Source organism: Meriones unguiculatus, chromosome 17, assembly GCF_030254825.1.
Source record: "Meriones unguiculatus strain TT.TT164.6M chromosome 17, Bangor_MerUng_6.1, whole genome shotgun sequence".
Lineage (NCBI taxonomy): Eukaryota > Metazoa > Chordata > Mammalia > Rodentia > Muridae > Meriones > Meriones unguiculatus.
Window position 1 is genome coordinate 26,808,398 of NC_083364.1, and position 26,687 is coordinate 26,835,084.

The following is a 26,687-nucleotide window of genomic DNA, read 5'->3' on the forward strand; positions in this document are numbered from 1 at the left end:
TCTGGCTCTCCAGTGCTGGCGTTACAGGCACACACCACCACACTTGGTGAGTACACGTTATATATAGCACAGGCAGAAGAAGGAATCCAGAGAGAAGGATTTTTTAGTCATTCAGAAGAAAAAAGATAGTGGCTTAGATCCTGGTGGTCAGAATGCAGGTGGTAAGAAGGGATTAGAGTCTGAATGTTTTTAAAAAGTAGCCAACTGGGGTTGGAGAGATGGCTCGGTTGTTAAGAGCACTGGCTGCTCTTCTGAGAGGACCCGGATTCAATTTTCAGCACCCCCATGACAGCTCACAACTCTCTGTAACCCTGTTTCCAGTGGTTCTGATACCCTCTTCTGGCCTCCACAGGCGTTTGAACACAAATAGTGCACAGACACAGATATAGAAAAACACCCATATACAAACAATCAATAATAATAAATTTAAATTAAAAAGTAGTTAACCAATGGGTTTTCTAATGGACTAAATGTAAGGAGACATGAAAAGGAATTGGGGATGATGCCAGTGTTTGGGCCTGAGTCCTGGAAAGGCTGGACAAGCCTGGGGGAGGGACAGTGGGAGTTCAGCCTTGGACACACAGAGATGGCAACGTCTGTTAACTTACACCAGGGAAATTCGGCACAGATTGCTGGAAGCATGAGTGATGGGCTATGGGCAGTTTTGGTAGCACCACAGGTTCATACACAGGCTTAGAACTGGAGGAGACCATCGAGGGGGGACAGACAGAACAGAGAAGGCCAAAGACCCTATATGGAAACCTTATAGCATCAAGAGGCCAGAGAGAACAGAGACTGAGCAGCGAGCAGTGGGATGACCAAGGAAACCGCAAGCAAGTCCGGTTCCAGAAGGCAGATGGACGAAGGGTTTCCAGGGGAAGGAGTGATGGGTGGGGTCTGATGTTGCTCTGGGAGGTGAGAGCAGGGAGAGAACTGTTGGATGTAGATGCTGGAGGACTTTGGTACCCATGGCAGGAGCAGCACTTGACACCTAAGCCCATGGAGTGCTGGTTTGACCACTGACTGTTACTTAGGGTTTCTTTATCGTGAATCTTGCCTTCTCAATCAGACTGTAAATGCTGTAGCACCAGGGATGATGAGTCAGCCTGTTCCCAGGGCACCCGGTCCTTGGCAACCATGGGGCCTTATCAAGCCTGTTGTAGGTTCTTTGTGGCTTGCCAGCTCACCCTGCCGCCGCCGGGGCAATGGCTAGAGCAATTATCCTGGTGCTTGCTTACCTTGGACACAGCACTTGAGCTCCTTCGGGTCTGTGACGCTCTTCCTGCTTTCCCGGATCACAGCTCGGTTCTTCTTGGTTTCTCCCCAGAGGTTGGTGCCTCCGTACATGCTAGGAATGTTGAGAACGGCGATGCCTTCCAGGAAGACATTGCTCAGGTCCACCTCGACTCCGTCACACTGCGAAGCAGAGAGAAAGCGGGGATCACTGTGGCGCTGTGCATGGCGGGGTTTCTCGAAGGGTGTGGCCGGGCCTCGGCCACCCCACCACGGTCAGTCAGAAACTGAGTATCTGGCAGCTGCTCAGACTTAAGGCTTTGACCACTGTAGGGAGATGGAGCCACCCAGTCCTGGCCGGCTCTGGGAAAGACGGCACAAGACTTCCAAAGAGCCAGAAACACTTATGGATGCAATTTAGGCCAAGGAAGTTGCCAAATTGTCTTCCAGCCCACCCTCATACTTTTGAGTTTGGACCCTTCCTGATCATTGTGAAGATCTGTAGTGACGCTGGGTCCAGAAGCCAGTATTAGGGAGATCCTCAACAAATGACAATTTTCATTTTACTCCTTCATTTCATCCTTTCCCGAAGCCTGGTAAGGATGGTAAGATGTTCAGGTTTGGGAGCCCTTCCAGTTTGCCTGGCTCTCACAGCTGCTGTAAAGTGTGGATTTGGCACACGTGTGTGCTGAAGCTGCTGAGTTTCTTTATCTAGTTTCTACCACCCTGCCTCCCCAACCCCCGAGAGGTTTAAAAGACTGGAAGGCTCGAGCCTGTGTTCTGCACCTAGCTGCAAAGCTATCCTATTTTGGCATGATGCTTACCAACGCAGCAAAACTGCGCTGGCTTTGATCTTTCTCCCTCACTAAGGATTATGGGTAATTTATTTCCTTTACAGAAGAACAAAGGGGACCTAAAGAGATGTGCTTTATTACCCAAGAGTGCACAGGTAAGTATCACATTTGTGGAACCTGACTATTAGGTACATGCCTTTTTTTTTTTTTTTAAGAAAGGAAAAAAAAATCAAAAGTATACAATAACCATCTGCTGTCATCTTGGTTATCTACTGCTACGGTCAGGATGCTTCCATCAAATCCATGGTGGGAGTTAATTCCATTGTCACAGTATTAAGAGGTGGGGCCCAATTAGGATTAGATGGGGTCTTGAGCTCATGATCTCATTAGCCTTGTCAGAAAGGGGAGGAAACCACACTGAGCTCCTGCTGCCTCCAGACCGCAGGGCGCCCAGGAGCAAAAGGCCCTACCCCATGCAGCCCCTTGACCCTGACCTTGAATTGTGAGGGCTAAACTTTTGTTATTTACTATTCGCCCCATGTGTGGTATGCAGGAACACCAGAAAATGGCCTAAAATACCCAGAAATCAAACTCTCAGTCTCCACCAGAGGAGGATAGACGGGAGAGTTGGGTCTGGGTATCACTCGGTGACCTGCTGCCTGACTTCTCTGTCATTTCTAATCAGTGTTGTCACCCTCCGACTTGTCCCCCAGCTGTAGAACAAGACTACAGCGAGCGTTTCTGGTAACCGTCAACTCATTTCTCCACTGGGGAGATTGGATCCTTTGAAAGTTCTAGGAGGGTACAGAGTCTTTCTTTTAGCTTCCCCTGTTGGTCCTATCCTCTGCCTCAGAGCTAGGTGGCATGGCCTTTCTTCTCCTTGCATGTAGCCAATCCAGTCATCACCTCACCAGGGCGGCTCGTCATCCCCACGGTGTGCGTGGGTCTGTGGCTAGGGCCCAGGGAGTTGCATGCTTTCTTAGCATGCACAAAACCCCGGGCTGCATCCCTAGGGGTGAGTACACCAGGACTACGGCACAGAGCTCAGGAGGCAGAGGCGAGAGGGTCAGAAGGTCAAGGACAGCCTTGGTTCCACAGTGAGGTCAAGGCCAGTGTGGGATGCAGGAGACCCCGTCTCAAAAGCCAAGAAAACGACTACCATCAACCACCAACAGAAAACTCCCTCCAACAAAAAATAAAAACAGCCAGACTCACTGATTATTGCCACACCACCCCGTCCCTCATGATGGCTGCCTGACTGGTGTATTCGGGAGGACTGGAGCACAGAGGAAACTGAGTCCGTTGTTTAGCACCACACGGGGTGCAAGTGGAAGCCTACAGATTTCGAGGTAATCACTGAGCATCAGGCTTAACGACTTCCTTTTCCTCCCACGCACCTGGCTGTGCAACCTCTGGGCAGAGTGTGGCAAACCTCCTGACCTCCTCTTTGGACTTTTTTTGCTTTGATTGTTGTGCTTTGTACACACCACAGTTTTTTTTTTTCCCCCGGGCTCCCTGGCACCATCCCTGGCATAAAAAAAAAACCCAGCAGCACTGACAGTATTCAGTGGGACAGGTGGCGGCCACAGCAGTATTTCTTGGGGCTGGAATTCTATCGAATTATCATGTCCCTAAAACAGGACATGTGCAAAGTACCCATAAAGGTATAATGCGTTACCCACCATTGTCCGTATCGTGGATGCGGTAAGAGCCTCGTTAGCTCCTTTGTTTGAAGCAGGATAACGATGCTGCCACTTCCTCTGGGACGGGGTTACCTCAGTCACCCTGACCCTCATCTTACTCTAGGATTCCCTCTCTTGAACTTAGGCAGGATTGAAAAATATTAGCTTAGACACAAGGCCTTATACTTAATTGATTTCATCTGCTTCTTGGTTCAAGCCTTTTCCAGTCTAATTAATGGGGTCATCGTTCTGTGACCTTTGCCAAAGTTCGCCCATCATTTGGGGTGTAAGTGATAGAATGGAAAACCCAGGGATCAAGGCTCTCCTTGGTCACTTTAAGAGGCCAAACATGGTACAGTAGCAACCTTAGCGTGTTTTACTGATCCAGCATCTTCAGGACCCTGCTCCTACCAGCCTGTTTGTATTTTGAGGCCTTTCATAAACGAGGCCTAGTGGGGTAAAGAAACCTCCTTGTGGGGATCTGATTTATGAATCAGATGAAAATGGAGGTCTGCAGACCCCAATCCTGTATTCTTCCAATCAAAAGAGAAGACACCATTCTAAATGTCACATCACATTTTCTAACCCCTTTATCAGAAAAGTAATGAAAGAATTTATCTTAAGTCAATTATATCACCCATGCATGGGTGTCAATCATCAAGTCTAGTTTCAAGAGACTGGAAAGAAGTGCCTCAATTCGTAGTTTCACAGTACACCCTTTTGTCTTCGGGAAACTGTGGTGAAATCTGTCGCTTTGTCTCCTGCTGGTTAGAAATCCCTGTTTTCTAGATTTACCAGTGTGACTTCTGAGTGATAGCTAGAGAATTTCCAACAACTTGGAATCAAATGTGTATGAATTTTCCAAGGCTAGTAAGTTCTCCATTGTTCTGCCTTAGACATGGCAATGACTTTAGCGTCTGTTCCTCCATTTTTAATTTGGGACCTGGCCTAGTTTCCTTATCTGTTGCTGTGATAAACAGTCACCAAAACCAAGCAGGGGAGGTAGGGTTTACTTGGCTTACCCATCCCAGGTCACAGTCCGACTGAGGGAATTCAGGGCAGGAACTTCCTGGAAGTAGGAACTGACTCAGAGGCCATTGAGGGATGCTGCTTACTGGCTTGCTCAGCCTATGCTCAGACCATCTTCCCAGGGGTGGTACCAGCACAAAGTGCTGGGTCCTCCTCTATCAACCATCAGCCCAGACAGTATCCCACAGACATACCCGCAGGCCAATTTGATGGAGGCAATTTCTCTATTGAGGGGTCTCCTTTCCAGGTGCCTCAACTTTGTGTCAAGCTGATTAAAAACTAACTAGCAGAGATCCACTAGGAATATAGGAAGGAAGAAGACTTCTAGAAGGGCAGAGCCTTCCTGAACGATCCTTTCCATGTTTTGTTTTGTTCTCTTTTTATTGTTTTGCTTCAAACATCATCTAGTATTCTGAGCTGCAGCCTTTCGAGAGCCAGGCTTATACAGGTCAGAGGAATTCATTTGTGCAGGGACTCCTGGGTGTGGCCGTATGCTGCCTTTGTGCCTCTGTGTACAGTCCCCTTAACACATGGTCTCACCCTGGCCTCCTTGTTGCTGTCACAGTGACTTTGAGACAAGACCCTCAGCTGGGCATGCCTATAATCCAGCTACACAGAGAAACCCGGTCTCCTGTTTAGAAAAACAAAAAACAGAAACAAAAATAAAACAAAACAAGCCCCTCCTCTTTCCCTTTTCCTTATCAGTGTTTAATGATCTGTTAAGAGTTTATCTTGGAAAGTCTTTTTACTGGCCCACCCTTCTCATATTATTGCTAATTAGGAATTTAGGCTCTGGCTCACTGTGCCAAAACTTTTCTGCACTTCAAAATGAGCTTTCCTCAGCTCCATGCCTGGAATTGTCCCCTTCTGCTGTATCTCTTCCTAGATCAGATGACTACTTCCCTTCATGGCTGGAGAAACTTCCACAAGCACCTCCTTTTACTCATCGTTGACCGAAATATCTCTTCCCTTCTGAGAAGCCATGACAGTCACAGCTACCCTTGGCAAGACTCCCTTGGGCACCAGGCTGCCTTTGCCTACATTGTCTCTTGGGATTCTGGTGGCGAGGGAGAAACCACCGCTACCCCCAGTGGGTGGTAAGGGCACTGGCTCAAGGTCGCCACTGCGCAGATGCAGAAGTTGGCTGCCAAGGCAGGCACTGAATGCCAGATTCCACTCTGGAGATAAAGCAGTAAAGCTGACGCTGGGTTTACAGCAAAATTCAGCTTGCAGCTGTTGCTTGAATAATTGAATCTCCCACTGCTGTTCTATCTTATAAGGGCTTAGACATCAGTGTTACTAAATCCCTTCTCTAGATTTGTTTTTTAAAAACAACCCATAAAACCAAAGGAGTATACCACCAGCACTCTCCCTGACAAACTGTATACCACATAGCTGCCTTTCTGCCCTGCCTGCAGTTGAAGTGTCCAGCCAGGCGGGTTAACTTTGTAACTGTAGCTTCTGGCATGGAAGAGTAGCCATCCTCTGCCGTCTCCCACTCTCCACCCATCCAATGTCAAGCGGGAGGGCCCCCGATGTCTTTGAAGTTTCTACCTGGCCTTGGAAAGAACACCCCTGGGCTGGGAGACAGAGGGATTTTACACACTGGCTCTGAGACTGCTTCGGTGATTCTGGCCTGGTCCTTAAATTTCTCTCAGCTTTAAGGAGGCATCTGGAAGATGGGGTTGGGGATGGCCAAGGTTGGTAAGAGGCAAAGGCAACTCCTAACTCCTGCATTGTGGGAATTCTCCCATCTCCTGTGCCAGGAAAGCTTGCCCTCCCCCCCCACCCCACCCCGAGGTCACGACCCTGCTCCCTCAGTTCGGCTAGAGCAGTTTAGTTCTGCCCCTCCTCTGCACACCTGCCTCCTAGCCACCGTCTCCATTTCCTCCGGAACTCCCTGAAGATGCAAGGCTCGCTGTCCCGAGTCTGGGAAAGCGGAGCCTGGAATGCAGCCCTGAAGACCTGACTGGAACGCTAGCCTGTTCCTGAGCTAAATCCAAGTGTTCCATGACGTCATCCAGCTCCCCTTCCCGGTGGCTCCAGAGAGAGCCTGGAGGCCTTTGCCTGCCGCCCTGAGCTTGGCTGGGGCTCTTAGGGGGGTTGGCAGGCTCGGCTTGCTCGCTGAGCTGCACGCATCCAGGCAGTTTACAGCCAGGCCATGGGGCTCAAGCTGGCACTTATGGGCGCTCACAGACCCCGGATCGTACTGTACTGTGCCCAGTACCCCGGGTGCTGCTTCCAGGTGCAGGCTCCACAGGGGCCACCTAAGCTCACCCGGCTTCCGCCCCCGGGGAGGGTCCAGGTTGATGGCTGCAGCCCATGGCAGCCCCAACCCCCACAGTTCTGCCTTCTTTAGAGGGGGATGGTTCTTTTGGTTAGAGGATAGTTGTATAGGTAACCAGAGACCAGGTCAGGAGGCCGAGCTCACGCCCTCTCCAGCACGATGCTTTTGGATCTCTGCATTTCTAGGCCAAACTTAGACTCTCCCATCTGTCTTCACCGAGGGGAGTCGACATTAGAGAGGAGGGAGGCAGAGAATCATGCACTTGCAGGAGGCCCTCCTCTCTGACCTGAAAAGGTAGGTGTGTGTGTGACGGGGAGGCCTCCTGCATTGCAGCCCTGCCAACCCCTTTCTGGAGGTCCCCGGGGAAATTTCTTTGGCGACCTGTTTCAGTTTCTGGACTGCGTTATCCCTAACCTGGATTCTCCACACCACCCGCGGGCAAGATGTCTCTGGTTTGGAGGCAGATTGTTTTGTATCGAAGCTCCACCCTCCACCAGGCTGGGTCTGCTCCTGAGCAAGGAGGTGGAGCTCAGGCCCGAAGAGTTCTGGGAGATGGAGGAGCCTCTGGGCTTCCAGCTCCTTTCAAGTTCCTTTCATGGGTACTTGGCCTTTGCGTTGTTCTGAGATGCCCCTCCACTTTTTCCCTTTGTTTTAATCTTCTTCTTATGGGTGTTTCTGAAAGTGCAGAAAGGTTGAGAAATAAAAGACCCAGCGTAACAGTTATACCTGGGCAGTCAATCTTGTTCAAGGAGCACGTGCACTTTGAACTGTTCTGCAGCAAACCTGATTTTCTCTTTTCCTGCGCAGATGCTGTTTGTCTTTAAACAATAAAGACTTGAAAATTACTTCAATCATCATCACTCTTCAATGGCAATCATAATTCCTTAACTTTCTTAACAGTCTTCTTTTTTCAAATTACTGAAAAATTTTCTGAAAGTGTTACCACATTTCGTTGATGCATTTTTCTCTTTCTCTCTTTTTTTTTTTTTTACTTTTTTTAAGCTATACATTTTCTGTACTTTTTTTCTTTTTTGGAGACAGAGTCTGAGGATGATATGAGCCTTTTCCATGAGTGACAAAACACAGTATGTAGCTCTTCTGCTGAGGAATATTGAGCTGTATCCATAGAAAATGCCTTTTAATTAAAGGGTAGAAGGAGAAGGCAGAGGTCGAGGTAGACCACATCCTGACCTTTGACTGGGTTCTAGCTGCTGGGGTATGTGGCCTCCTTTGATGCTTGGGCTCCATGTGGGAGCTTCAGACCAAGTCTGAAGGTCAGGGGTTGGGGGACTGACATAAGCCTGGGCAACCCTCCCCTCCTTTGCCCCCTTTCTGAGGGAACAACACAGCAACAAGCGTCAGACAAAGAGAATGCTCTGTTAAGCCTCCCTAAGTAGTCCAAAGTCTAAGACAAGCGGTGGGCAGGATTGGCTGAACAGGCCTGGCAACCTCGAGGGTACATCAGGGTTCTGGGGAAAGCTGACCCTGTCTGATGTGTCCTCTTTAGTTTAGAAAGAAGGTAGTAGCTGAGGTTGTTAGTTAGCTGGCTTAGTAACTGCCTGTTCTGTGTGGCCAAAGACTTGGGGCCTATTTCCTTTTGTTTCTGCCACACATAGTCCAAACTGCCCCCTTGGTACCTGATAAACCTCAACCTCCCTGAGATGCAGTGGCTCTTAAAACTGTTTCAGGTGTCTAGCAGGTAAGCGAGGCTGCTGCTCTCTGCATTTCCTTGCTTTCATTTCCTCTTGGATGTGGCATGTGTTCTTCATGCCCCCCCTCCAAGAGACATGAAGCTCAGAAGAAGGTAAGGACAGTGTTCCATGCTCTGTGTTCTCCACAGACCCAGGTATGTTTGTATGTTTCGCCTGCATAGGGTGCTCAACAAGGTACCTGTGAATCGAAACCAAAGCACTTGTAGAGACATCCCCATTTCCCTAAAATGGAAAAATAAGCTGTTCCATGGAGAACACTGACAAAAATCACCCTCTCAGATGAATCTGCCCAACCTCTCTCTAGATGAATATAGCAATGGCCAAGTGAAGTAGACTCAATGTCCAGGGCAGGGAGAGATGCCAGTGATAACCCTAGCCTGCAGGAAGTAATCCTCTGACCATGGCTAAAGCCTCACACCCTACACTGCACCCAGTGTAGAGGAACAGGCACGGGAGGCTTGGTTGATGAGAGAAGACGAGGCTTCCTCAAGAATAAGAAGGGATGTCCTCTCTGCTAGATCCAGGGATGGAGCCGAAATAGGATGGGACCCAGTCCCCAGGTGCCTCCTCAGGTCAGGGCTGCTAACTGCTTACCAGCAAGGGCTGCAAGAAAAAAAAACTAAAACGAAAACAAGGAGCAGAGAGCAAGCAAACGTGTTCTAAGGTAGAAACACTCCTACTATAGCCGGTAGCAAGAATCCACAGCGTCAGCAGAGAGGAGAGCTGGGAAGACAGATACCATCAGGCAGGCCGGCTTTGATGCTCCGCTGGCTGGGGGCAACAAGACCCAAAAGGAATCTCAGACCTCTGTATCTGCAGGGCCAGAATGAGAGAATTTCCACAGACAGCTATGGCCAGAATCAGAGACTTTACTGTGGGTGTAAGAAAAGCACCCAGGGAAATCACTATATTTGTTGTCTTTAGAGAGGAACAAGACTGAATGCTTTCAGAGTTAATGTCTGATAGGTGTCGTGAGGGAAGAAACCGTGCTACGTGGAGGAGAGAGAGAACAGTTCTGGGAGGACAGTCTCTCTGTCTCTATACAAAAATGGGTCTGGCATGTAGGTAAGCCTTACAGGCAATTGCCTGTCCAGGGTTCAGAGAGGCTACTTGGTATGACTTTAGGAGCCGCTGTCTGTTGTGGGCGTAAGATAATCGCATCCACCTGTAACAAGGAACGTCTTTTTAGCAGCTTATGAAACAGGCTCGCCGAATATTTTATACCTAATCCTCTTAACTTTCAGTGTCAGTGTTTCCATGCTTGTTACGCAGACGAGGAAACGCTGGCTCCATGGAACTTTCTTTCCCAAACTTCTGTTCCGTGCTTGTCTTCCCTCAGCCTCCGGGTCTCTATGAGAGGCAAGTGGCAAGATGGAGAAGCCAGAGCTTCGTAAAGAGCGCGCTCGAGAGGTCTGCCAGCGCTGTGCTGTTCTCTGAGAGGCAACGGGGAGACCAGGAGGGGCTGGGCAGGTAGCTCTGCCATTAGGAGTGCTTGATGCTCTCCCAGAGGACCCGGGTTGGGTTCCCAGCACCCACACAGCAACTCACAGCTGTCTGTAAACTTCAGTTCCAGGGGACTGATACCCTCTTCTGGCTTCCAGGAATACTGTGCCCAAATGGTGCACACGAAAACACGCGGGCAAAAACTCATACGCATAAAAGAAAACAAACAGATCTTTAAGCAAAAAGGGTGACCAGGAGAGTTATTGGTCTATAAACGGAGATACGTGGGAACTGGGAATGAATGGCTCCTTGGGACTTCACGTGATACTATGTAGAAGACAGGTCGTTAGCCTTGTGAAAGGTAGTCATGTGGAGGAGGGAGGAGGGTGATAATGCTGCAAAAGGGGATTTCATTCATGTGTCCACAGATGCTCTGTATTAATTGATGTGCCCAAATGCCAACTAGGGAATCAAAAGCAAGGACACACAACTCTCGTCCGTTATCAAGAAGAATGTTCTAAAAGTCCATGCTCTCTAGTCAAGAACAGGCTTCTTGAGTGCTTCCTACCCTTCCGATAGTCAGGAGGATTATTATTAATTATCACTTATTAGAACGTGCTAGAATGACTCTTTTGTCAAGAGCATCAGTTAAAAGAAAATGCCTTCCAGTTTGGGAAGCTGAAGCTCAGAATTTACTCTGGCAGGCTGGTGCGTGCTGCTCTGGAAGCCGCTCTCCTGATCGCTCAGCCTCGACCTCCCAGCTGTGTGCTCCGCATTCTCTGACAGCCAGCTATGGTGGGCTGGCTAGCCTGGAAAGTAGCTGCCATCTGTGACCGGGATGATGGAGTTCTGGTGAATTTGTGTGGGCTCACGGAATGTGGCATGGCAGCCACATTCACACAACCTGCTTAAGAACATCCCATGGGCAGAAAATGTTTTCTCCCTCTTTAGCCTTACTCTGTTGCTGTGCCAGGGAGGGTACAATGGTGCCTTTGACAGGGGCAGCTGGAAGGGGATGTTGGCAGAGAGGCTGGAAGTAGAGGGCTGCAGCTGGGGGTGGGGGCGGGGGGCTCAAGTTCATGTCCAGGAGTGAGCCTGCACTGGGTGCCAGTTTTCAAAACAAAACGGCTGTTTCTCGGAGCTCACGGTGGCCGGTTGCCTCAGAGTTGGACAGAGGGTAACGCCATTTCCTCTCCACAGCTCCACCTCTCTGGACTTTCTTGCTCTGGATGCAGATTGACAGGCTTTGCTCGCTGCTCTGGAGAGCTGCAGGCAATGGGCTGGATGGGATTTTCTGAGGGTCCAACTCCATTAGGCAGAGCAGGGTTGGTAGGCTTAGGACCTGGCAGGGTTCCAGGGCAGATAGGCCTCTGGAAAACACACAGGGCTCAGAATGGAGGCCCTTTCTTCTGCCTTGCAGGGTCACTTGCTGCTTGCTCCACTCTCAGCACCCAGCATGCTCGTTGCCATACTAGCTCTGCCCACTCGCTGCTTTCACTCAGTTCGGTGGGAAAGAGGTGGGAGAAGGCTGGCATTTCCTGTCCCGGTTCACAGTTGTCCAGACCCTCGGCGACAGTTCAGAGCTGGGTGTAGGATGTCTTCCCACTTTCTTGGGAGTTCGGAGGTTCTGAGCACCGGGCTGTTGTTACCTCTGCCACCCATTCCCCTCTTGGTGTTACAAACGGAGCAGGTGGCTCCCTTTTATTCCAGCAGCTGCCAACAAAGAGGTGTGACCTCAGGTGGTCCCTGGCAATTTCCATTCATGTTCACACTGTATAGGAGGGTTTCACGCTTTCATTCTGCTTTACTGTCAACAAATCACTCCTGAGAAATTAGTCCTTTCGGGCTCTTTGCTGGTTCTGTGATTGCAAAATGAGAAGAAAGTCCTTGCTTCATACAGCTAACTATACATTGCACGCATCAAGTCTTGAAGGAGAGTTGGCCTGTTAGCTAAATACACATTAGTTGGACAGCAGAACTGTAAGGCAGCGCTGTCCCTTTGTGGGTATCCTGTCATCGTGGGGGACATGTGGGCATCCCAGACCTAGATGTGAAACTCATCGGGTTTAACACATGGGATACAGGGTTGTTACGGGGATTGAATCGGACATTGTATGGAAGCGCTAGGATATATGAGTTGTAACAGACTTGAGGTGTGTGTATTAGGACATTTAGTCAGTCCTGTGGTAGACAGCGTCTCTGCCCTTCATTAAAGAGTCAGTTATTTTCCCTCTGCAACTTCACAGGCCCTAGAAAAAGATTTCTCCTCTGCAGCCCATAAAACATATTTGTTTATTCTATTCATTGTTGGACAGTAGAGGGAATAAAAGGATTAGGATATTTTTTTTCCTTCCTTCCTGAAGTACCTGAGTCATGGAGTGTGGTAAGAAGGATCATGGACTCCTTTCAATAATCTAGAACATGGAAGACCATCTAAGAAGCTAGACCATTTCTCACAGATAGCCTCTCACTGCACATTCTTACCTTGAAAGATACATTGTTTGAGGGTAGGAGGGGAGTTATTCTTTTACCAAGGGACTTTGGCAGGCAAAAAGCTAAGCTCTCCGGGGGCAGAGGTTATCTGACAGAATCTTCCAGTTACTTGCTGAGGACAGGACTCTAACCCAGAAGGTCAGTGATGTGACTCCTGCCTCAATCCTCTAAGACTTCCTGGGGCCAACCTATCAGACACACAACACACCACCCAGCTGTTTTTGAGAAAATGTGGGGATGAGGCTTAATCTTTAAAAGTCACTCCCAAGTCCTTGGAAGACACAAAGTACATTATTGTCAGGAATCTGAAGACAAAGGAAAATCAAAGCAATTCACAAAAAACAAAGGCGACAGCAGAGAAGGGAAAAGTAAAAGCATATAGACGAAGAGGCTTGGCATGAATGGCAGGGTGCATACTACCGGGAAATAGAAAGAGAGGGTCACTTGAGGGAGAGAAGAAGTTGCACCATAGCTGAAAGCAAACAATGGGATTTCAATAGGGGAATTAGCGAAAACAGTTTGTCCTGAGTCAGCGGAACGTTGAGTCCATGAAGAAGACTTGTGGTCAATGCCCGGGGAAGAGGTAGGGAGGCATGCCTGGTGGGACCCTGTTTGAAAATGGAGTTTTAAAAAGGCAATAGAATTAGAGCTGCTCAAGAGGCTTCAGAATACCATGCATCAAAGGAGGCCAGTAATACTAGCACTGCTACCCTGCTTGGTGAGACTGTTGGTTACTTTTCTTTCTTTTTCTTTTCTTTGTTTGCTCCTCAGGATTTTCTGATGCATTTGTCATTTTGACCTTTGAAATCAGGGAAGAGTGGCACGTATTCCAGGAGAAAGCAGTAAGACACCAAGGCAGGGGCCTCTGGGGCACTGAGAACTGGTGGATGGGTTGAGAAAAGCAGCCTGAAGGGGCCAGAGCTGCCCTAAAAAGGCTACATTGTGGCTGGTGCTGGACACAGGGGCCTCTCAACCTTGAGATCCCTGAGCTTTTACTTCTAGCAGTTTTATTTTCTCACTTCCTTCTCCCACGAAGATGCTTCCATTTAATCTACTCTCATGGCTTGGGCTAGATGGCCATTCCCATTTATTTGCTCCATGTTTTGAAAGGCTAGCAAAGTTAATGTGACGCCAGAAGAGATCACTGGTTAAAGAGTCCTTCCCTTACAAAGTAAGAGTCTGCAAAACAGCAGGGGCTGGGGCTGAGCAAGGCAGGATCAGAAAATACCCAGTTGGTCCCCGAGAGCCATGGTGTCTTTTCTTTCACACATTAAGTGAACTTGATTAAGCTAATTAATCTATGAAGCCTTTGATGATTTTTGAATAGAAATGGCTGATGAGATTGGCAGGGTGAGTCTGGGGTTTAAGGCACTTGCTATTGTTGTGTAACAGTTTCCTCCAAAAGATTGAAACAGTCTATCCCACAGGGAAACTCTTTAAACACAAAGGTAAACAACTCAAAACAGCTTCAGGAAGTTCCTGAAATTGACCAGATTGAATAGGCGTCTCCCTACCAGAGGGGCAGAGTCATGTTGCAAAGACCCGGAAACCACACCAGCTGCTGTATGGAAGAAGCAGATACTAACTGAGCTGCCTGGGAAGGACACTCTCCAACCTTTTTGAGGTGCATGCTGGTTGTGCAGTGTGCTCCAGGTTCCCAGCTCTGTGAACTGTCACCCATGTGGGGGTGGGCCTTGGTGATCCAGCTCTTTGAAGTATTTCTGCTCCATTGGTTTACCAAAGTGGACTTTTGGTGTTATCTGTACTTAGGTTTCTTGTGGGTTTCCTATCTGGGATGCGTGGACATGGTGGGGAAAGTGTCATTACACAACAAAGACCCACAACTCACATGATGGAGACAGAGAACAGACTCTGACGGCCACATCAGTGTTGTGGCTCACAGGAACACACCACACGTGCATGCACAGACATACATTCACACACACAAATGCGATTTTAAAAATGGTGTTGGGTTGGACTGGCTCGCTAAAGGAGTCGGCTCAACCTTAAAATTGATCTGACTCATTTGCAAAGGCTTTTGTTCCGTCTGAGAATCACCTAACCATCCGGATTGGTATTCATTGTGTAGCCCAGGCTGGCCTCAAGCTTGCTGAGATCCTCCAGTCTCAGCCTCCTGGTTCCTGGGATCACGGGCCACCACACCCTGCTTTCTGAAGCACCTGTTCACACACAAGCTGTGCTCTGAGAATTTAGAATTTTTATAGGCAAGATTCCAGTTATCCATTGGGTTGGATGTTATTGCTGGCACAAGGCCCTGAAAACTCTCCTTTTTATTTTTAATGATAAATCAAAGAGGCCTAGCTTCCATACCTCATGACCAACAGTGGACTGGGCATTTGTGGAGCACTAGAGAGCAGTTAAAAGTAAGGAGGCAGTGGGTTATTGCAGCACAGGCCTGTAATCTTAGAATGATGGTATGGAAGGTGGGCCTAAGGCAGAGGCTGGGTGTGATTTTGAAGCCAGCCTGGGCACCTTAAACAATCAAACAAAACTCTTAAACAATCAAACAAAACCAAACCTAACAATGACAAACAAAACAAAAACCCCAAACCAAATCATTGTCCAAATAGCAAACCAGTTCCATATTGCCTGGAAGTGATGTCAGAACACTGGTGTGTGTGTGTGTGTGTGTGTGTGTGTGTGTTTTAAAGAAGACAGGCTGTGGGGTTTTCAGTTTTACCTATATTTCTTTGATCAAAATCTGTTTAAATGAATGATATAATATTGATAAATGCCAAATAAGAGGGAAATAGATCTATGTTCTTAACACTTTCCTGTATTTTCCTAAATCCTTGATTAAAAAAATAAATAAAGAAAGAAAGAGAAAGTAATCGATGCACAGAGACCCCACCCTGCTCTGGGTAACAGCATTCTGAGCACCTGCCAGATTTGAATGACCTTCCCATCTGGGCTCATATTAGCGTAGCCTTTCCTTGTGAACATTATCTTGGGGGATTTCTTATTTTCAACCTGGAAAACGGGATATTTCTACAGAACGTGAGATGAACCCTCCAGTCAAAGCCTGCCTGTGCTGCCCCACCTAACTCTGAGAACCTTTAAGATCCTTGGCAAGGCTATTCTGGGCCTGAGGTGGGGGCGATGACTCAGTGTGCCTCCTCCCTCCAACCCCTCCCCCCTGCTCTATTCAGGTGAAATCGGGTTAGAGCAAATAGGAAGGGCCTCGTGGAAGGCAGCTCTGAGAGGTGATAGCTAGACAGGGCTGGCATAGTCGGCCAGGACTGCACTGGCTGACTATGCCACTTAATGGAAATTTTGCCTAGAAAAAAGAAATACCACTTAGCCATCAGCTTGGTGTGTGTGTGTAGGCCAGAGATTGCCAGGTTCCTCTGCAGTCACTCTCTACCGTATGTTGAGGCAGACTGTCTCCTGGAGCACTCTGATGGCCGCTCTGCACAGCCATCCCTGCCTCTGCTCCCAGCACAGGATGACATCTGTCTTCTGCCCGGTGGAGCTGGCCCACTCACTGCACTGACAATTCAACGACCTCGTTGAACACCCTGCTCAGGTGCAGGCCTTCCGTTCCCTTAAATGAAACACTATGAAGGGCCTTTGCCATATACTTCTTAATGCTCCTGTGTGATAAGCAAATCACCTCACACCTGTTTTCAGATTTCTCTGAAACAGCAAAATGAATACAATAGTAAATAAAAGGCAGGCAGGACATAACGCTGAACCTTCCCAGAAACCGCTGGCTACTGCCTCCCAGCTCTCCGGCTCCCAGGCAAATCAGAACACAAGCTTGAGTCAGACTGCCCAGGCTGTGGACCCAGGTAAAACCCAACAGTCTCTTAGCCTCCCTTCCTGCCGTAAAAAGGTCATTAGGACGCTTTCTGCGTGGGGCTGCTTTGTAGATTCTGTGACGCTTAGCACTTATGGAACACCCCCCCCAAAGCTTAACTAATGTCCTTGGGAGCTAGGCTGCCTTCCCAACACATTCTATGGATGAAAATACTGAGGCACAGACGTCCAGCTGAGGAAGTCACTGAGCCCAAATACAGAACACAGGTGACAGTCCTGTGTACGTCAGTCCAGAACGCTCAACAGGTATCTGATGTCCAGCAAAGAATGTGGCGCATGTGTAAGGGCCTGGGGGGAGGGGTTACCTCTCCCCTGCCTGAGGCACTGGGCTGGGCTGTTAAAACAGGACCCACAGATATCTGGCTCCTGTGGGTCAGGGAGAATCTGCGTCTGGCTTCTCAGCACTAGTTAAGTGGGTATTTAACAAGCTTTGTGTGTTCTCTGGACTAGTTTCTCTAGTCACGTGGGACATGAGCTTTACGTCAGAGATAAGTTTCCTATTCTCAACTAGCCACCAATCTGTAAGGAGGCCACGTCTATGCCACTTAATGGAAATTTTGCCTAGAAAAAAAAATGCCACTTAGCCATCAGCTTGGTGTGTGTGTGTAGGCCAGAGATTGCCAGATTCCTCTGCAGTCACTCTCTACCGTATGTTGAGGCAGACTGTCTCCTAGAGCACTCTGATGGCCGCTCTGCACAGCCATCCCTGCCTCTGCTCCCAGCACAGGAAGACATCTGTCTTCTGCCCGGTGGAGCTGGCCCACTCACTGCACTGGCAACTTCGCACAAGCTCTACTATTGGCCCTCGGTTTCATCACTGTGCCTGTTCTCAGTTACTGAGCCCTCATCTTCTGATAGCCTCACCCTCCAGTTAGGACCATGAATACCTGCCTCCCTCCGTGTTGGAGAAAGGAGAAGAACTTTTGTAAACTTTGTGTCAGTCCTCTGCTTTTTCTTGTACTCAACTATTCCTTCCTTCCTCAGGTGGGCGCCAGGACTGTGTCTAACACGTCTTATCAGGGTGGTATGGCTACCTGAAATGAGATGGAGTTTCACAGTCACACACATACACAGAGCTGGTCTCTGCTACTCTGTGGGTTCCTCTTTTTCCTAGTCTTTATTCCCCACTCGGTTTCACCTCCTATCACTAGATAGGAGAAAAAGAAGGATAGAGGGGAGAGGGAGAGAGGGAGAGGGAGAGAGAGAGAGAGAGAGATCCTTGAATTTCTTTCTTCTTGTTTCTTCCTTGAGCTTGACTACAAACCACAACCAGCCTGGTCTCCTAGGGCTGTGGCATTTATATACCCTCTGGTTCCCAGAATTCCAAATGTCACACAATTGTAGAAACTATCTGCAGTTGGCAAAACCATGCCTCTGCTAGAGCACAAGGCAAATCACAGTCAGCTGCGGTGGACAGTCGAAACAGCCCCACATCCCTACACCTGGGATTAAAACAAAAACACAGTCTTAGAATATTTCTGTGTTTTTTGAAAAACTAAAATCCCAGAATTGCCACTACACATATATACACACACAAACACTGACATAGTCACATATGTACACGACTACATAAACACACACACACACACACACACACACACACACACACACATACACACACACATCACACCAGGAAGGAGGAAGACACTGCACCGAGGCAGGAGGGTTTGCTGAGTTTTAACCCCTGGTGGATGAATTGGTTTACTAGTTTCTAAACTCAGCTCACTACAGGACGCCTGGATTCTTCTCTTTGTAGTTTAGGCAAAGACCTCTTGTCAACTGACTGGATGCATCTGAGCCCTTAAAAATGTGGTAGTACTTGTCTCCAAGGTCACTGTACCAAACACTAATGTGTGATGGCAGGCAGCTGACGCACCGACTTTTTCTGTCCCCTCTTATCTTTTCCCTCCTCTGACCCTCCAGGTCTCAGCTTGTGTTTTCACTGGGTGGGAGGATTCCCTGCTGTTGTGTCGTAGGAAGCAGTGAAGGCCAGCAGTGTCTGAACGGTGTCTTCCCAGGTTGGCTGCTGGGGATGTGGAGAATCCTGTGCTGCCTTTTCAGGCCATAGGTAGAAGGCCACTTACTGGCTTCCCTTCCAGGTTCCTCTGGAGGGTCCCCAGCCTACTTACACCTGTCACTCACCTGCCTGACCTACCCTCTGTCTTCCAGAGTCTCCTCTTGCACACACCACTTAGGACTGCCCACCACTGTCCTCTGGATGTAGGCATGGTGCCTGTCCCAGTCCACGGCCGACCCCTCCACTGTCACATGCCTCCTAGCCCCAACTCCCAAAGCTCATTCTCGTGAATAATAAGTGCTGAAGAGAGTTATTATTAAGAGATAAGGACAACAGGAAGTGCTTCTTAAAGCTCCCAGCAGCCCACAGTGTGACCACAGTGTGACAGCCCACCCCTCCTGAAGCACCACTGTCATTTTCCACCAGGCTCCCAACTCCCTGTGTGGTTGAGGAAGTGTTGCTGAGTCCTGGACCCCAAGGGGACTGTCAGGCATGGCCAGCCTGGAGCCAGCGGGGCGGGCCAAAGAGGCAGGGGAGCAGAGTTGCTGTATTCTGGGCACAGTGTCAAGGCCAGCTGCAGGGAGAACAAACACTCGCTGTGTGTCTGCAGCTGGCCGTGGTTAGGCAGGGCTGTCCCTCACTGCGGTATGTTTAAAAAGACCCCAACAGAGGACAGTGCCAAGAGGAAGAAGGCACACAGATCTGTTTGCCATGCTCAGATCCTTTAGCCACTGCTCCCAGGCTGCGGATTTTTTCGTGAATGAGGAGGGCTGGCTGCTCGGCTTCTCCCAGGTGTAGGTGGCCTCAGCCATTTATCACCTGGAGACACAGGCTCTTGGCCTTTGGACCTCTCTGCCCTGTAGCCAAGCTGGCAGAAAGGTGCCTCTCACCATGGTGTCAGTAACCCAGCAACCGAAAGAGAGAGGCCTGCAGATGGAGTCAAGTAGAGCCTTATGGAACCTCTGGCTGTGTGTTTTGTTTGTGAACACGCCCTTCGAGCATGGGCACAGCCTCTCTTCCAGCAGGGAGTGGCAGGGCCTTCTCACTCTGCCACAAGCTTAATCCTCCTATCAGAGGGGTGGGCCAGGCCTCGGTAGAGGCTCCCGGCTCACAGAAAATTCTAGACCAGAATTTTTTTTTTTTTTTTTTTTTTTTGGAGTGGAGGGTGGGGGCTGACGATAGGAGATCTTCTCACAAGCCTGAATGTGTGTGTGTGTGTGTGTGTGTGTGTGTTTCTCTCAAGTGCAGAGCAGACTAAGGGCCTGAATTCCACCAGAAGGTGGGATTGTTAGCAAAGAATCCATGGGCCGAGGCCCAGCAAGTGAAGACAGCAGGTGTGCATGGGAACTTCGGCTCTGGCAGGCCAAAGACAGGCTCCTAGCTGTCAATGAGAAGACATCAAGAGAGCAGCGCTGCAGAAGTGGGGCAGGAAGCGGGCAGCTGCTCATCAGCCAGGCGAGGGATGCCAGCAGGCAAACAGTCTGAGGCAGGCCGCTACAAGTGCTAGAAGTCTCAGGAAAAACACGGCGGGCGCACCAGCAGGGTGAGCCTCTTAATTGTGGGGCCCAGTTCAAACTGAGAACGCGCAGCTCTTTGTTTAAAAAAAAAAAAAAAAAAAGAAATTGTTCAAAATTTCAAGACGGGTGACAAAAGAGCTCTTCAGATCCCTGGTTGCTGTGTGACAGTGCAGGCTACACACCCCACAGGACTGGTCCTGGGCACCTATGAGTCAGCCCTTTGAGGCAGGGAAGGTAGCGGATGCCCTGATCAACGAGCAGCCCCCAGGCGCCTCCCAGGTAACTCTGTCTCTTCGAGTGGGAAAGCATGGCTGAAGGTCACAATGACTATGGCTGTAAGGATCCTGGAGCCCCAGGATAAGAAGGAATTTCCCCTCAAAACTGGAGCCCTCGAAGGGAGGGGAAGGTCGTGAATACCCATGGGGACAGGATGGTCTACACGAAATAGACTAGACGCTGGGTCATTTCCGAAAGAGTCAAGAGGGTAGGTCCTGAGGGTACCTGGGATGCTCCCAGAACTTCTGCAGGTTGGAACTGCCTCCCCACATGGGGCTTACCTCCAGCTCTATGTGGTCATGGAGCTTCTTGCAGGTGGCGGCAAAGGTCTCCGAGGTACCGAATTCAAAATACCACAGCTTGTTCTTCATCCTGGACCGTGAAGCAGAGAGACAGTTTCGATCAACAGTCCGCACCTGCACTGGTCCTGAGACATAGCTCTGCCCTTTGGCCCCACAGGCCCTGAAGCCCCTGAATTCCCTAACCTTACATTGCAACACTTGTCAATCGGATCGTCAAGGAACAGAAAAGTTTATCCACAAGTTCTTGTCAGAAACTTAGAGAGAAAATCTGCTCAAATCTTAGACGTCACAGACTCTGGGTGAACTGTTAATTGTGCCCTGAGGTTCCTGTTAGGGCAGAAAAAGGCATGCTATCCTCGGGAGCTGCCTCAAGGAGCCTTCCTGGGCAAAGTCAGCTGGAGGCGCCAAGTGACAGCATGCGCTGCTTACTGTCTTTTAGACTTCATGAAAACCTCCCTTCTGGGTATGGTTAGAGACGAGACCAAACAGTCTTTGGGATTTAAAGGACAAATGGTCTTATGGTAAATGCAGGAAACTTCATACTGAATCACACCCAAAACACAATGCTTTGTCTATTTTCTGTTTGGGGGAAGCAGAGAGAGAAAGAGAGAGAGAGAGAACGAAGGTGGATTTAGAAAAGGAATAAAGGTGACTCGTTTGGAGGCAATGGTCCCTGTCCTCCCACGTACAGGCCACGGCAGCCCCTCATTTAGAGAGGATTTGCATCAAAGCGGGGGCTTGCCAAGCTGAGCTTTACACATCTCCAGCGTTTTCTTTAGGGGACAGAGAGGAATTACATCAATCAGTGGGGTGCTTATGAAGCCGAAGGCTTTTGGTGTCAGGCGGTGTCCCCAAGGCTCTAGGGTTTGCCCAGCAGGAAGTGTCCCCTTGGTAACCCATTCCTTCCACACCAACCGTCACCCCGTTAGCAGGGGCTGGCTAAGAGAGGGACACCTGTCCAGTTTATAGGCAGACAGATTTTTCCTAAGAAAGGATTAGACACAACCACATTCTTCTCGGCACTGAAGGGAAGCCTCCTTGGCTTGCTAGTCCCCAGCTCTGTGGACCACGGGGGAAAGAGTGGTTCTTCGGAAGCTAAAGCCTCTTGCTTCTTCCATGTTCTCTGCGTTTCTCCCGTAGTTTATGTAGAACCTCAATGCAAGACTGCATTCTTCTACCCTGTGAAGATTTTAAGACCTAGTTTGTTGGGCAGCAGCCTTTCTGCTCTTGGTCTCCGTGAGACTAAATGATGGTTAAGGAAGGGGTAGGGCATTGTGCTTCATAAAAACGCTGAGAGGGGGCTGGAGAGATAGCTCAGCAGTTAAGACCAGTGGCCGCTCTTGCAGAGGTCCCGAGTTCAATTCCCAGCAACCACACGGTGGCTCCCAACCATCTGTAATGAGATCTAGTGCCCTCTTCTGGCCTGCAGGCGGAACACTGTCTGCCTAATAAAGAAATAAATCTTAAAAAAACAAATAGGCAAACAAACAAAAAACCCTGAGAAATGTCGGGAGTACTTTAGGCCAGAGCCTGTCAGCTGTGCCACTGTACCAGCGTGGTGAGTCCTTGCTTTTTTTCAGTCCTCAGGGTAGCATGGGGGGTCCGGGGCAGGCTGAGCCCTGTGTTCTAGTAGGCATTCTCATGTGTGCCACTGGGGACATGGCCCAGTCCTGAATCTCGGGGTCCTGTGTGGGAACACGTATGTGTATCACCCCGAGGATCTTGTTCAAGTGAAGATTCTTGGTTAGTCGTTCATGGGTGGAGCCCCTGAAACCTTCTCTAACAAGCTGCTGCTGCTGCTGCTGGTTGTAGGACCTGGTGGCTTCGCCTGTAGATCTCAGGTGTTAGCATCCGTCGGAATTCCCCGGGGAACAGGTTGAAATGCTATTTCCAGGATTTGATTTGTAGACTCTGACAGCTGTGGAGCGGAGTCCAGGAGCCTGTGCTTTTATGAGTGTCCAGATGATCCTTATGCTTACGGCCAGCAGAGACATACTGCTCCAGATGCTATGAAAACTGTTGACAACTATGGAACTACGTGGACTCCTCGGGGGAATGGAAGGACAGAGCCTTTCAGCAGGCAGTGATGGCCAGAGACAGCTTACGGGGAGAGCACAGGTGGTGGTTCTAAACTCTAGGGTCCCGCATCCCCGCCCAGCAGCGGGCAGCTCGCCCTGTGCACGAGCCTGTTTTCAAGTATCACTGCTGGTCTGAATCATGGCTTCTGAAAGTTATTGCCCAGAGATTTAGAGTTTTAATAAAAATTTCCGGAAGCCATAGCTATTTTTGCCCCAAAGTGGTTCCTTTGACGATCTAATGAGGTTAAAAGGTCAAGACTAGGTCGGTACCTCGGAATAATAGGACCGGCCGATCACCCATCTGAGGATAGCTGTGTGACCTTTGGTGGGATGCTAAATCTTTTAAAAAATCTCACTTTCCTCATCTGCAAAACGGCAAATGAAAAAGGTCTGCTTCTCAGGATGGTGGGGAAGATGGATTGAGATGACCCTATTCACTGTGAGCTGCTGCTATTTCACAGCTATCAGCTGGCGGATTAGAGCAAAGACAGAGCTGCCCAGCTGTATAGCTGTCGGCTTTATGTATTTATATGCGCTGGGAAGGAAGATATTCAGTTGTATTTGTTAGATTGTATGCTTCGACTTTTGACTAAAGATCTGTTCCCCTCATATCTAATTTAATACATTTTCTTTTTCTAGAATCATAGACCGTACCATAATCCCTTGTTAATCCTCTGGACTGGTCATGTGGCTGGTCAAAGATGTGATAGGATGATAGATATACTTCTGAGAAGCTGAACTCCATTTTGATATAAAACAAAATATTAATTTGGGGCTGGAGCCATGCAGTGGGCAAGGGCGTGCTGGCCACCAAGCCTGATAACCCGAGTTTGACTCCTGGGACCCACATGCTGTTTTAAAGTCCTCTGGATACGTGTGTATCCACTTCTACAAATAAATAAACATAATAAAAAATTAATGCAGCACACATTCATGTCATCACAGACCAGAGAGGAGAGTATGAGATACAATAAATTACAAAATACAGAATACATGAGCCAGCACATGGTAAGGAGAACATGGAAACAAGCTGTTTTGCGCCAGACTGAGCTCTCGGGGACACAGAAAAAGGGACACTCGTTCTTAATGGGGTCAGAAGCAGTTGAGGCAAGCGTCTTAAGGTAATGGTGCTAATGTTGAGCTCAGAAGAAGGCAAGGAAGCAGAGATGATAAAGGGCAAACAGTCTAGGATGAGGAAGCGGCCCAGGATCTTCATCTAATTTCCATCGCTATCACAAAACTCCAAGAGCTGGTCAGTTCATAAAGAAAGTGAACCATGCTAGTGCCACAGCATGGCTAAGAGGCAAAAAGGAGAAGCAGGTGTGTGTGAAAGGCTCACATGTTTGAGAGAGGAAGCAAGAGCAAATTAAGGAAGCCGCGCTTGCTCTGTCACAACCCCTCACAGAAATAAGTCAATCTTCGATGAACTACATTGGTCCTTCATGAAGGCTGGGCCCTCAAAGGCCCTGCTGCCTCTCAACCTTGCTACACTGGAATGGAAGCCTCAAATTGAGCTTTGGTGAAGACAAACCTCATCTAAACCATGACCCCAGGAAGTGGGTCAGGGCAAGTGCCATGGGCACACAGAACTCAAATGGGGGTGGGTGGGGTGCTGGCTAGCCATAGCCACAGAGACAGGTTGGACAGGAATGTGAAGGATGGACATGCCGGTGTTTGGGCTGGATTTTGAAGCTTACAGGGAGTCAGGGCCATCCTTGAGTGGAGGTGAGGGCAGGAACGGTGACAGCGCCCTGATTTCTCACTGGGTTCTGGTGTGTGTATGGTTTATTTGCATGTTCATGTGGGTGTGTAGGTACTTGGTGGCCAGAAACTGGTGTCAGGTGGCTGCCTCAACTGTTCTCTGCTTCCCCTCTATGGCTGCTGGGGATCTAAGACTCAGGTTCACAGGCTTGCCCAAGAAGCCAGCTGTCCTTTCAAAGCCTCAGTCTGTGTTTCTAAAGATCCTCCTGCCCCTGATGAAGGGAGTGGGGCCGGGAGGGGTGACGCAGGCCGGAGGCTTCGGGAGTGGTTTGGGTGTAGTGGACGGGTCCAGAAGAGAATTGCCAGAGGCCTGAGCAATGGCACTGAAATAGCGATCAGAGAGAGAGAGTCGGAGGCTAAGATGTACGAGGGAGGATTGGCAGGGTTAGTCCTAAGGAGTGAGGAGTATCTAAAAAAGGTATTTAGCATGCAGACAGCATGGCACACACAGGCTGGCTTCCTGAGACACCCATGTGGGAGAGCAGCTTTCTGGGGGTGGTCTTCGTTGTAACTAAGGGATTTTGGTTTTGGCCCAGGTGTCCCTCTACCCAAACATCCAAGTATATTGAAAATATATTGACACCTACTATGGTGTCAATAGTACCATACCACACAAGGGACAGATGCATGTCCTCCTCATGGGGCTCTTGTATTTTCAGTAGTGTCACCAAGACTGACATTGGACCACTGGCCCATAGGCCACTCTTGTGCTTAAAATCTAACACAGCCCATCTGTTCTCTGTTAACACCTGTGCTTTGGGTTAGGAGTCAATGAATTCGATTCCCGAAGCCCCTTGGTTTTTTTTTTCAGTCTGCTAGGCACGTTTCTTTTTCTTGGACCTGGAGTTCCAGATGATTGTGAGGGGCCCTGTGGGTTCTGGAGACTGGACCTGGGTCTGCTACAAGGCCAGCCAGTGCTCTTAACTACTGTGGTATCTCTCTAGACCAGCGGCTCTCAACCTTCCTAACACTTGACCCTTTCATTTAGCTCCTCGTGCTGTGTTGACCCCCAACTATAAAATTATTTCGTTGCTCTTTTATAACTGTAATTTTTTTCTACTGTTATAAATTATAAATATCTGGCACATGACCCCTGTGAAAGGGTCATTTGGTCTCCCAGGGGTCATGACCCACAGGTTGAGACACTCTGCCCTAGCCCCTTTTTAAACTTTTTGTTTTTTTTCTTTTTTGGTTTTTGAAGACAGGGTTTATCTATGTAGCCTTGGCTGTCCTGGACTTGCTTTGTAGACCAGGCTGGCTGGCCTCGAACTCACAGAGACCTGCCTGCCTCTGCCTCCCCGGGTGCTGGGATTACAAGCATGCACTACCATGCCCGGCTTCTTTTAAACATTTTTTTTTTTTTTTTAATTTAAAATTCTTATACTAGTCCCAGGAGGCAGATACTACTTATTTAAATTGGATTCTCTTCTGCCATGCCAAATCCTTCTTTCCGTTAATCATCACAGCACAGCCCCTTCCAAAGCCTTCTTTAAGAGCGGAGAGGCACAGGAGGTTTGAGGCAGGAGGCTCAGTCCCACCTCTCTGCTAACGAGAGAACATGGTCACTCTTCTTCCCTCTCTTTGGGAGACCCCTCCCAAGCCGCACCACTCCTAGATCTTGTCAGAGAGTTCTGCAGCTAAGTGTGACGCTGGCCTCCTGTATGCTTCATCTTCTGTTGTACAGACCAGAGCGTTTGGGGCCTCAAAGAGTGGGGTTCAGGCTTTGCTCTGTCACCTACTTATCTCGACAATTATTTAGGTTCTTTGAGTCCTCTTTCTACTTCTGCAAAGTGGAATGTGTTTTTCCCTCTCCAAGGAAGCCGTGAAGCTTCAGTGGTGAATGGGAAGCCCTGTTCTGGGGTTTAGCACATAGTCAGTGCTCAGTGAGTGTCCTTCTTTTTTGCCAAGAAACACAGTAACTGGAAGACTCATTCCCCTTTGGCTTTAGAGGTAAGGGCAGGACTTTTTTTTTCCCCCAGGTGGCCAATATGTTTTGGAGAAGAGAAAACTAACAACATTTTTAATGACTGCTGGAACACATTTTCTGCATCTCTCTTCCTGAGTTTTCTTTGGCCACCATTCCCCTCCCTCATAATCACTTTGCAGCTGGAGATGACTAACCCGTAACCCTAGGGGCTGATCTGCAGGTCCACGAGGCTCCCAGTCTCCTGGGTTCTGATCTCCCCAGGTGGATCCATTCTTGAAGCCTCAGGTCCTCGTTTT

The 26,687-nt window shown here is 49.0% G+C and overlaps 1 protein-coding gene across 4 annotated transcripts in view; it reads right to left on the minus strand.

Moving 5' to 3' along the window:
• Positions 1 to 26,687, minus strand: part of Dgkg (diacylglycerol kinase gamma) — a 189,508-nt gene that overhangs the window by 36,013 nt on the left and 126,808 nt on the right. For all 4 annotated transcript variants that reach the window (XM_021636139.2, XM_021636137.2, XM_060370120.1 and 1 more), the window contains 2 exons: positions 20,605 to 20,695; positions 1,239 to 1,416 (listed from right to left, as the gene is read on the minus strand). In XM_021636139.2, coding sequence (XP_021491814.1) covers positions 1,239 to 1,416; positions 20,605 to 20,695 — 269 coding nt within the window. The remainder of the gene's footprint in view (positions 1 to 1,238; positions 1,417 to 20,604; positions 20,696 to 26,687) is intronic.